Below are 12,495 nucleotides of genomic sequence, written 5' to 3' on the forward strand. Positions count from 1 at the left end.
CCACTTTTGTAGCTTTTATTGCACCTTTTTTCTGATCAATGAGAGCGTCTAGCGATAGCGAATCCAATTCGAGTCATTGTAACTACAAGTGTTTTTACGTTTTGTGTATGATTTCTTCAAATTTGTTCATTTTTCAAAGTCGTAATTTTTTTATTTTTTGTAATAAACAACGAGCCAAGTAAAATTTTACTATAAAATGTAAAGATTCTTTCAGTCTGTTTCACATAGAATCTGGTCGCATCTTTTCATTTACTGCAGCGCCCCTAGTTGTCACATCGCGAATCTATTGACGTGTTTTGATCCAGATGGTTTGTTTACTTAGTGGTGAAAATTTCACCAAGATTGAAGCAGTCAGTCAAAAGTTGTCGACGATGGAACGCGAAAGGCGAGAGAAAATTTTGCACACTCACATAGAGAAACCGACGTGGTCAGGGGCCAGGGGTAAAGATCGCGAAATTCCTGAAATATTCAAAATCGACTGTAAATTCGGTGCTGCAACGTTACCGGGAGAGCCTCACGGTGGATCGAGCGAAACAAACCAGGCGGAAAAGTGGAACATATGACCGGAAGCTGCGAGCAAAGGTAATTCGTTCAGTTCACAATAATCCTGGAATCTCTTTGCGTGATTTGGCGAAAAAGTTCAAGACGAACCACGGTACAGCTCGACGAATTAGTTTGCGAGAAGGCTTGTGGTCGTATCATGCAAGCAAACACCCCAACAGGACGCTGAAACAAAACCTGGTTGCCAAAACCAGGGCAAGGAAGTTGTACGAGAAAGTGTTGACCAAGTACAACGGATGCATTTTGATGGACGACGAAACTTACGTCAAAATGGATTTTGGACAAATACCCGGTAACAAATTTTACCTTGCGAAACGTAAAGGGAATGTTGCGGGTAGATTCAAGTTTGGTTTTGCAGATAAATTTGCTCGTAAGTTGATGATTTGTCAAGAGATCTGTAGTTGTGGGAAGAAGACTAAGATTTTCATCACTGGGGACACAATGAATGGAAATGTTTACAAAGAAGAATGTCTCCAGAAGAAGGTTTTGCCATTCATTCGGTCCCACAAAGGTCCGGTGAAGTTCTGGCCGGACCTGGCAAGCTGCCACTAAAGCCAGGATGTCGTTAAGTGATAAGGAGAACAAGATCGATTTTGTTGAAAAAAGTATCAATCCACCAAACTGTCTGGATTTTCGTCCCATCGAGAAATATTGGGCAATAGTTAACACGTTCGTCGCCACGCTCAATTTGGTAATTTAACTAGCCGGGCCCAAACAAATTTTCAGAAAGACAAAGCAAAGAGGGAGAACTCCCATATTTGAAACGTGTGGCGAAGCTGAGCGGTAAACTCAAGTAAGAGAGCGTCACATCCGTCAACCGAATATGCGTGCCATGCCGTGGCGACGAACGTGTTAAGAGCAAACTGAAGAATTGTGGCAGAACCATGAAAAAAACCCGCTCAAATGGAAAAGTGGTGGAACAAGATGGCGAATGAGGTTACCAGCAGTACTGTGCAGAAAATGATGGGTGGTATCTAAAAAAAGTTCGAAAATTCATCCGAAAAGCTGACGAATGATTTTTATATATTTTTTTCCTTAAAGTGCAATAAAAAACCCTACAAAATGACATTATTACTTTTGTTGTACGTTATTTCTTTGCGGAGAAATTATCTGTTTTATCCGACCAGATTCTATGTGAAACAGGCTTTAGAAACAGTGTTGTAAAAAAATACATCGCCCAAACATCTTGTAAACATTTTTGCATGGTAAAATTTTCAAAATGTGCCACTTTTTGCAACACGAGTGAACTTTCTCTAAAGAGTGGTTGTAAATGCAACTCTATCAGTATCTACCACTTTGTGGGTATGGATTAAACCGACTTGGTCATCCGACACGAGCGTGTAAGCGAGCCAAGCGGGTCGTCGCGGAGTTTTCCGGGCTGGGCGCAGTCAAATGGTACGCCATCCCGGACTAGTACCTATGTACATTTGGCGACCGTGGCAGGTATTTGGAAATCAAATTGTGTTTTGATACAAAATTTGGAAAAAATCAGATTCAAAACAAACACGCTACGAAAATATTACCAATAGTTGAAAAAAAATTAACTAATTTTAAAATTATTAAATGGTGATTAAAAACCAAAAGAGAATCATGATTAATTTCAAGTGTGGTGAAATAATATTAATAATAGAACAGTAAAAACAGGTAAATTGATTTAAAATAGAATCGCCAGAAAGCGAGTTTGGAACACATCTAGGTGAGAGTAAAATATTCAAGCGAGTTGAGAGGACAACTTGATATAAATGGAAAACACCAATAAATGAGTTGAGAGGTCAGCTTGGTGATCAAGCGAGTGGAGAGGATAGCTTTAAATAAATTAAAAACACCAAAAAGCCAGTTTAGAGGACAGTCATGGAGATATTTTTCGTATCCAAATACCTTTGATTTGTCCCGCGTTATTTAGGGAAACAAGGGGAGTGATATCTCGAGCGAACGATCCGGTCAAGTTGGGAGTCTAACTACGATTTATTTTATTATTCATTTCTTAAGCCTACATTTGTGTGGCGACCTACACGTAGCTTACGCGTAGTCAGCATAAACAAACATCGGACGATCGAAGTACAGTTTCCTTTTGCTTGTGTCAGCATAAAGGACTGAACCTTAGATCGTCGCGATAGAATGTTCGCATGGGCGTAGCTAGTGGGGGCATCCACCACACCTTCCCATGCCAAATTTGGTTCCAATATCTTGATTAGTTTTCGAGTTATATGAAAAATTGTAAGGTAGCCCTCCTCCCCCCTTCCTCTCACCACACACAGGGAGGAGGGAGAGGTCTCAAACCATAATAGGAACCTTTCCCTGCCTCCAATATTCCCATCTGCCAAGTTTCACGCAAATCGGTTCAGTAGTTTCCGAGTCTATAAGGAACAGACAGACAGACAGACAGACAGAAATTAATTTTTATATACATACTAGCTGACCCGGTAAACTTCGTTTTACCTTTAAATAAATCAATCGTAATAAATGTTTTGTTTCATCCACACGTCCTTAACTTCATCGTGCTCGGCTTTCCCAATTAAAGTTGATTTAGTATGGGGACCCCCCTTCCATAAAAAGTGAGATTCTTGAAACTATTATACAAACCATCTCTGACCCAAAACACCCGCGGATACCAAATTTTACTTCATTCCGACCAACCGTTTATACGTGATGTTATTACAAAGAAAATGCTTCCATGTTTATATATAAGATTTTTTGTACTCAAAAATGTATGGTAGCCCCCCTTTCCCCTTTATATCTGTCCGCTGAAAAAAGGTGGGGCTTCAATTTATAATAGAAACATTTCTCGTATCCAAATATCCTCACATGCCAAACATGGTTCAAATTTACTCGATCAGATCTCCAGTTATACTGGAAATTGCAAGGGAGACCTCTGAACGGAAGTACCTTTAATTTCGCCGTTGGATGTCCTCACTTCAATTTTCTTTCAGGTTCTTCATGTAATTTTCCAGGTAAGTACACAGGTAAGTTTGGTTCCGTCTTTCAATTCATGCACCAGTTTATTTCCACTTATTTTTTATAATTTCTATTGCACTACATTTATTTTACTTTACATTACTTAATTTTACTTTTTACAACTATTTACAGCAAAATTTCACTTTAAAGTTTCACGTTCAATTTGTTCGATGATCTGCTCTGCTGGGTAGGTTTGTTTATGTTTTCTCCTCGGCCGCCACTGTCGGAAAAAGAGGCCACGCGTTTTCCTACAGGGCCTTTTATAGTGGGCCTGATGAAAAGAGCGGAAATTAATCTTTTTCGTTTTCCTCGCAGCCCACTGCTGCTAACGCCTTTGGTCTGACAGCATGCCCCAGTGGAAAAACGATGGAAATTCGCTGGACTGCTTCGCTTCCCCAAGACCAGGTAGCGCCACTTTATTCGTGAAGATTTTTTTCCGTGTGCATCGAACATACTGGCCCCTTCAGAAATACCCATTTCTGACAGCATCCCACTGGTTGAAAACTCGGGTACCGATGATGTTTTCCCCCGCAGCGTGAAGGTGTTGTTTACATTCGATTCGAGTCGGCACCTCGCGTTTTCGTTTCGTCGGTCGCAGTTGTATGATTTTTTGATTCGTCTCGCCGGTCGCGGTTGTGGATTCCTTTCGTCGGTCGGTGTCGTATTTTGTTCCGTTTTTGCCTGAAATTGGAAGACCCGGTAGCACTTCCAAGAGAAACGTGAATTTTTGGACAGCGACTCACCGAATCCAAATAGCATTGGACCTTGGATAATGCACAACGACGGAACTGGACAATTCGCATTCGGAACCTTGGAGCTTGGCTGCTGGCTTGTTGGTTTAGTTCGAACGATTGGAAAGTGCCTGCAATTTTAAGACCAAGTAGCACTTTCGGGGTAAAATCGGATCGTTGGACAGAGACTCACCTGGCCCAGGTGAAATTGAGCCTTGAAAGCAAAACGATGGACCTGGACCATTCGACCTTAGTGGAGCCTTGCTGGAGATTGGTGCTTGGTAGTATTTATGCTGACACGGACGAAATTGGACCTCGAAGAAGGGAAAGTGCTCTGCAAAAATAGACCCGGTAGACCCCTTCGAGTGAACATAAAGTGTTGGACAGGAACTCACTTGATCCAAACAATAATAGTGCCTTGAAAGGTTCAATTAAACTGGACCCGCCGGAAGTGTAGATAAGTGTTTTGGCCGTGTGATGACAATTTGTTTCTGTCGCTGATTGGTCAACGCCGGCGGTTTTTTTGATTTTCCGGTGGTGATGCAATCGGCAACAGGAAACGAATTCTGCGTCGATGTGAAGTGTTGTGAAGGTGATGATGATAGCACAAACGGAGAAAGGTTGCAGGTGTCGAGGAGCAACAAATTTTGTCTGCTGCTTATTGGTCAGCGGCGGGTGGGTTTTTAATTTCCTCCGACGATGACGCAATTGGCAAAAGGCAAACTTTCGCCACCGGACGGGTACAAGTGCCTTTTGGGGTCTGCAGAGTAACGACTCTTGTGATGCCATCAGTCCCTGGATGCAATTGGGTGATTCTGGCCGTTGGCCAGCGAATTGGTGGGATCCCATCCTCCTTGAGAAGGACGAGCTGGTTCTCCTTCAGTGCTACAGGTGAGTTTAACCACTTTGATCTTTGGGCTAATGATGACAAATATTCCAGGTGCCATCGACGCCAGGTGTCCTGCAGCAGCTTTTGAGTTTGCTGCCACTTCCGAAGATAATTTGATGGGATGTCATTCAGGTTCTCATCTGGAACGGATTTCAAGGACGTACCCACCAGAAAATGCCCTGGAGTAAGCGGCTCGAAATCAGTCGGATCGTCGCTCATTGGAGTAATCGGGCGCGAATTGAGGCAGCACTCTATCTGGCACAATAAGGTATACATATCGTCATAAGCCAATGGGCGACTCGAAGGAAGTGCTTTTGGGCGGAATTAATTGCGGATTCCCATAATCCGCCGAAATGAGATGTTCGAGGTGGATTAAAATGCCATCTGATATTGCAATCGGAGCATTCGGTTGCAACTCCTTGTGAGTGGTCGGACGAGCGAAGAAGTTTGCGCAATTCATTGCTGGCACCCAGAAAGTTTCTTCCGTTGTCGCTGTAGATGTCTGATGGTGGACCTCGGCGGGATACGAACCGGCGTAGAGCTTGGATGAATTTGGCTGTCGTCAAATCGAAAACGAGTTCGATATGAACAGCCTTCGTAATGAAGCACACGAACACCGCTACAAATGCCTTGATTGGGGCTGCTCGACGATGTGGAGATTTAAGCAGGATCGGCCCCCAATAATCGACACCGGAAATCGAAAAGGGTCGGGCGGCAGTTACGCGTTCCTTTGGTAGCTCTGCCATGAATTGTTCAACCAATTTAGGGCGAGCTCGGACGCAAATTATGCAGCGATGAACGATCGTTTTGGCCAGCTTTCTGGCCCCTGTGATCCAGTACCGCAATCGAAGGATTCCAAGCAGTAATTGAGGTGCTGCATGCAAATGCCTTTCATGAAAGCACTCCACCAGCAGGGCGGAGAACCGATGACTGTACGGAAGAAGAATTTGGTGCTTGGCGTCGTAATTTCGCGCTGATTTGTCGATTCGTCCTCCAACACGCATCAGGCGATCTGCATCCAGGAACGGAGTAAACCATCGGAGTTGGGACCTGATTGGAGCTGGCTTCGATGCTTGAAGAGCTGCTACGTGCTCGGAGAACTCTTGAGCTTGCACCAATCGTATGAGAGCATTTTCGGCATCGCGAATTTCCGTCGCTGAGAGGAACGATCTTTTTCTTGCTTCTGCGCTTCGAGACTTGCGTGACAACCTGAGGCAGAATGCTGTGACGCGCAGCATGGTTTGGTACTTCGAGAATCGGCCAACGAAGGAATCGATGAAGGAACTGTCTGCTGAGGCGGTTAGGCCGACCTGTTTGGATGTGCGGAATTCTAGATGGGTCTCGAAGGAGGTGCTTGATGGCGATGTTAGCTGCAAAAAGTCATCGGACCGAAGCCAATTTGGTCCATTCCACCACAGTTTACAGGAGATCAGCGTTTTTGCGTTGATTCCTCGAGACAAATGGTCAGCAGGGTTCTCTTGACCAGCAACAAGATTCCAGGAAGCGCCGACTGTTGCAAGCTGGATTTTTGAAACCCGATTGGCCACGAAAGTGTAGAGAATAATGGTAGTGCAGAGACTTAATAAACTAGATATTATGAATATCCGAAAGAATGGATGCAACGGTTTATTCAAAAGGATATTATTTAGGGAACGATTGTGCAACTCTCATTGGTAACAGCGTAACGCCTTTAATTGACAGTAAACACAAATGAGGAAGCAAAGATGTGTGAGTTTTATCACGACGTTGTCCTCTCGGTTAAAAAAAATGGTCGGAGAGAATCCTCTCTTCTCAGCTAGATAGTAGGGAAAATACAAGCCCTTCTACTGATCGTCAGTTCGTTGAGAGATGTTTCCGAGTACAGTTGTACGTATTTGAAATTATTTTAAAGAAAAATAACGATCGGTTACGACAGAAAGTTGTCCAAACTGAGGGAGTTGCCTTCAGCCAGGCGAGCACCGTGGTTGAGTCGACCCAGAAGAAGGTTTCGAACTTCTTTCCGAAGGTTGAGGAGATTTTTTGATACAATTGGGCAGCCTCGAGAGCCCCACAAAGTTCAAGCCGGGGAATGCTACGTTTTTTCAAAGGAGCGACTTTGGATTTGGCCGTGAGAAGGCCGACGGAAATAGAACCTGATGAGTCCTTTGATCGGAAGTAGGCACAGGCCCCGTAGGCGTTTTCTGAAGCGTCAGAAAACAGGTGTAGCTGGATGGATTCAAATTCGGGAAGCACGACGCATCGTGGGATTCGAAGCTGATCAAGGACAGGTAATTGCGCATAGTAGTTTTGCCAATACGTGGTCAGAGATGGTGGTAGTGGTTGATCCCATCCCCATGGCTTGCCGTCGTCGGAGTTCAGACTCCACAGAGTCTGCATAAACATTTTTGCAGTAACGATGACAGGGCCTACCAACCCCAACGGGTCGAACAGCTGGGCGATTTGTGATAAGGCCAACCTTTTGCAGAGAACCACGTCTCGAGAGTGTTCAGGTAACCGAATTTGGAACCGGAAGTGATCCGAAGCTGGTTCCCAGTGCAACCCCAAGGTTTTGATGGTCTGATCAGCTGCGAGCTCGACTGATGAATGAAGCGCACGTCGTTCGGAAGGAATGCCATCAAGAACGGATTCAATATTCGACGCAAATTTCCGGAATTCAAAACCACCTCGTCGGCACAATTGGTCAAGTTGATTCCGCACTTCCGCCAGTTCATCAGGAGTCCTTCCGCTGGTAACCAGGTCGTCTACGTACACATCTCTCTTCAGAATCGCCGCGCCCAAAGGAAAATCCGCTTTTTCGTCGTCTGCCAGTTGTTGTAGGGTTCTGGTGGCCAGGAATGGTGCACTAGCTGTGCCGTAGATGACCGTTTTCAGCTCAAACGTGCTGACAGGCTCGTCCGGTGAACTTCGCCAAAGAATCCGCTGAAGAGAAGTGTCTCGTTCGTCGACCAGGATTTGACGGTACATTTTTTGGATGTCGGCGATGAGCAAAACGGGATTGATTCTGGTTCTCAGGATGATGGAACGAAGGTCGTCTTGGATGACTGCCCCGACCATGAGCACGTCGTTGAGCGATTTACCAGATCCTGACTTGCACGAAGCGTCGAAGACGACTCGCACCTTGGTAGTCGAGCTATCTTCACGAATCACCGCATGATGAGGAAGGTAATATTGCTGGGTAGGTGGAGTAGAAGTGTCTACTCGCTGCATGTGTCCTAAGGTGACGTATTCGGCCATGAAGTCGTGATACTGAGCCTGTAGATTGGTGTCTCGTTGCAAGCGAGACTCGACCATCCGGAATCGACGTTGTGCGATGCTGCGATTGTCGCCTACGCTGGAAACAGGTTCCTTGAACGGCAATCGAACGATGTATCGACCTTCTGGGGTGCGTTGAACGTTCTGCGAAAAGTGCTTTTCGCAGGCTGCTTCTTCCACCGACATACAAGGAGCTGAATCTGCCTCTTCGATGATCCAGAATCGTTGCATGAGGCGATAAATATCTGCGACGGTTGCAAGATTGGCGATAACGGAGCTTGTAGCAGTAGAGTTGGTAACTTTCCCAGAAACAACCCATCCCAGAACAGAATTCACAAGAACAGGCAGTGAATCTCCAAGTGGAATTCTGCCAGGCGGTTTGAAAAGATCGAAGAATATTTCTGCACCAAGGACGATGTCGATAGGGTTGCTTTGGTAAAAGTTAGGATCTGCGAGCTGAATTTCTTTCGGAAGGTTCCAACTAGAAATGTCTAAAGTGGCGGATGGCAAACTTAGAGTGAGTTTTGGCAATACGAGGAGCTCTACGATGGTCGAAAATCCGGTAATTCGAGAGTGTATGGTGGTACGAAGCTTGGAGCGAGATTGAGTGGATGACTGACCAATTCCGGAGATGGAGAGGTGAACTTTGGTGCGACGAACTTTGAGTTTTTGCGCAAATGACTCGGTGATGAAGTTGCATTCGCTACCCGAGTCGAGGAGCGCTCTGGCGAAGTGAGTATTGCCGTAATCATCCGTCAGTTTGATCACGGCCGTTGCTAGGAGCACCTTGTTAGGATGGCCCTTCGTGGGAAGTTTCCCGACTGCTGCAGACAATGATGACACTTCTTCGCTGGTAGGGTTAGGATCCCTCGACGTATTCCCCTCGGGTCTCGGTTTGCTGGATTCACCCTGGCTGGTACCTGTGCTGCAGAGTTGACTATGGTGGCGCCCTCGGCATTTTCGACAGCAGTTTTTCGATTGACAACTTCTCGATTGATGTCCCTTCCGTAGGCAGTTCCGACAGAGTTGTTGACGGCGTACTAGTTTGTCTTTATCTTCGATGGTCATCTTGGCGAACATCTGGCATAAATAAAGTGGATGGTGTTCAGAGCAGGCGAAACATTGGCGAGGTGAGAATTGAGTGGCTCCATTGCTGATGATTGCTGATCGATGAACCGGTTTTTTGGGTGCCGAAGACGAGGAAGTGTCCAGGTGAACGTTGCTCACACTCTGTAAAACTGTGACCCTCCGCTGAAGAAAGCTGACCAGATCTGGGAAGGTAGCTGCCTCATGAGTCGACGAAAATTCTTCCCAATCCCTTCGTGTAGTGGGGTCAAGACGAATACTGAGCATACGAATCAGCAACACGTCCCAAAACTCGGTTCTCTCTCCCAACTGCTTCAAGATGCGGACATTAGCTTCGAATCGTTCCACGAAAGAATGAAGATCACTTGCAGATTCCTTTTTCAACGGAGCAAACTCAAAAAGGGAGTCGACATAGGCTTGTTTCAAACGTGCAGGATTTTGGAAGTGATCTATCAGCAAGTTCCACGCAACTGGGTAATTATTGGCGCTAATCGCAATCGTTTGTACCAGCTTTAACGCATCCCCCGCTAATGACGATCGTAAATAGTAAAATTTCTGGATATTGGACAACTCAGTCGACGAATGCACCAATGAAATGAATAGATCATGAAAATTCAACCAATTTTCGAGAGCGCCAGTAAAAACGGGAAGTTTCACATCTGGGAGCCGAATTTGCGAAGAAGTAGGGAAATGCGCACTGGAGTGACAAGAGTGGGAGCTGGGCGATGTACTTTTATTAACGGACAGCAAAAAACCCTTCACACGGTAGTAGTCCGTTTCGAACTGGGCCCGCTGCTTCAGCTGATGTTCCATCATCGCATTGTCGTCTACATCAGCGGCTTCAAGTTCGGCTTGCGTTTTGCCGAAGTCCACCCACAACACGGCCAGGTTCTCCAGCCGAACAGGAACTTCCATCGACTGAGTTTCTTCGTCGAAGTTTTCAACGAAGACTTTAATTAGGTTGAACGACGTCTCAATACTCCGGAGCCGCATTTTGAGCGACTTGATACGCCGTTCCGTAGCCATCGTGCACGTGTTAATCTGCAAGATAAATTTTCCCAGCGGAGCACAAAACGTACCAAAACAGAGGTGGTTGGAATACTAATTACCTTCTCGAGGCAATTTCAATGCCTTGTATAATGAAATTTGATTGCAGCTCACTCCACCAATGTCGAGATGATAAGGTTATCTTCCAGAATGTAGAGTAGTTCCGGACGCTCGGAGTTCGACGGGCATCCGGTTCGAAGGACCATGAACGGAAGTACCTTTAATTTCGCCGTTGGATGTCCTCACTTCAATTTTCTTTCAGGTTCTTCATGTAATTTTCCAGGTAAGTACACAGGTAAGTTTGGTTCCGTCTTTCAATTCATGCACCAGTTTATTTCCACTTATTTATTATAATTTCTATTGCACTACATTTATTTTACTTTACATTACTTAATTTTACTTTTTACAACTATTTACAGCAAAATTTCACTTTAAAGTTTCACGTTCAATTTGTTCGATGATCTGCTCTGCTGGGTAGGTTTGTTTATGTTTTCTCCTCGGCCGCCACTGTCGGAAAAAGAGGCCACGCGTTTTCCTACAGGGCCTTTTATAGTGGGCCTGATGAAAAGAGCGGAAATTAATCTTTTTCGTTTTCCTCGCAGCCCACTGCTGCTAACGCCTTTGGTCTGACAGCATGCCCCAGTGGAAAAACGATGGAAATTCGCTGGACTGCTTCGCTTCCCCAAGACCAGGTAGCGCCACTTTATTCGTGAAGATTTTTTTCCGTGTGCATCGAACAACCTCTCTTCCCCCTTTTATCCACCTTTTTGAAGGATTAAGGGATACCTAATATTCAAAGAAGCATTTCTCGTACCCAAATATCGTTCCATGCCAAATTTGGTTCCATTTGCTGTTGTAGTTCTTGAGTTATGCAATAAAAATTGTATGGGACTTCGTCTCTCTTTCCTTTCTCCCCGCTGGAAGAAGGAAGGGGTCTCAAACAATCATTAGAACATGTCACGTTCCCAAATATCCGCCCATGCCCGAATTGATTCCATTTGCTTGATTAGTATTTGAGTTATTTAAAAATTAAAAAGAGGGCCCCTCCCCCCCTTTATATCTCCCTACTGAAAAGAGGGAGGGGTTTCAAATAATCATAGAAATATTTTTCGTATCCAAATACCTTCCCATGACAAATTTGGTTCCATTTGATTTATAAGTTTTTGAGTTATGTAAAAAAAATATTAAAGAGGCCCCTCCCCCTTTCAACTGCAAAAAGGGAGGGGTCTCAAATAATCATTGAAATATTTTTCGTATCAAAATACCTTCCCATGCCAAATTTGGATTCAATATCTTGAATAGTTTTCGAGTTACATGAAAAATTGTAAGGTGGCCCCCCTCCCCCCTTTCTATCACCCCACCCAAGTAACACAGATTATGCCAACTAGCATTAGGAAGTTTTATTATGGTTTAATTATGGCATTTTTTTGTGCAGCTCGTTTTATGACGGTTTTATTATGGTCATGCATAATGCTTATATTTTTTTTCGACCATATGTTTGCAGATGGTTTTGAAAACGCTAATAAAACTTTTATTAAACATACTGTTTTAGTTATTTTGAAAGAGTTATGAATGCTTTTTTAAAACTATAATAAAACACAAACTTAGAAGTTTGCTCCAAGCTTTCTTTTGCATGTTCTATAATAGCACTCAGTGCCTGATTATTAAACCGCCATAAAACTTAGTGACAGTTCTCGATCAAAATGTCAAAACAGGACACGCTCAGATTAGATAGCACATATTTGAATTGGAACTCCCATTTTTACACATTTTTGGTAAGTTATGCGTGTTGGTTTTGAGTTTAAATGAAAAAAATACATCTTTGAAAACTTGAAATCACCGAAAGTGGTATGGATATCTTTACAATATGAGTATTGAGTGAAAGGGCCTAAATAGTAGGAAAAAAAAGCTTGACGCCATCATTAATTCAAGATGGCGGCTTCCTCTTTTATTTTCAAAGCTGAAAATTACTGA

General features: G+C 44.2%; 2 protein-coding genes across 3 annotated transcripts in view; one reads left to right on the top strand and one right to left on the bottom strand.

Annotated features, from left to right (window-relative positions):
- LOC129749438 (cyclic nucleotide-gated cation channel subunit A) overlaps positions 1 to 12,495 on the top strand; it is a 721,507-nt gene that overhangs the window by 88,122 nt on the left and 620,890 nt on the right. The gene's annotated exons all lie outside the window — the stretch shown is intronic.
- LOC129741954 (uncharacterized) lies at positions 4,906 to 8,619 on the bottom strand. Its single transcript, XM_055733785.1, has 3 exons — positions 7,066 to 8,619; positions 5,531 to 6,656; positions 4,906 to 5,447 (listed from the first exon to the last, which is right to left on the bottom strand). The coding sequence occupies exons 1-3, from the start codon at positions 8,617 to 8,619 to the stop codon at positions 4,906 to 4,908; spliced, it is 3,222 nt and encodes a 1,073-aa protein (XP_055589760.1).

Source organism: Uranotaenia lowii, chromosome 2 (assembly GCF_029784155.1).
Source record: "Uranotaenia lowii strain MFRU-FL chromosome 2, ASM2978415v1, whole genome shotgun sequence".
NCBI lineage: Eukaryota > Metazoa > Arthropoda > Insecta > Diptera > Culicidae > Uranotaenia > Uranotaenia lowii.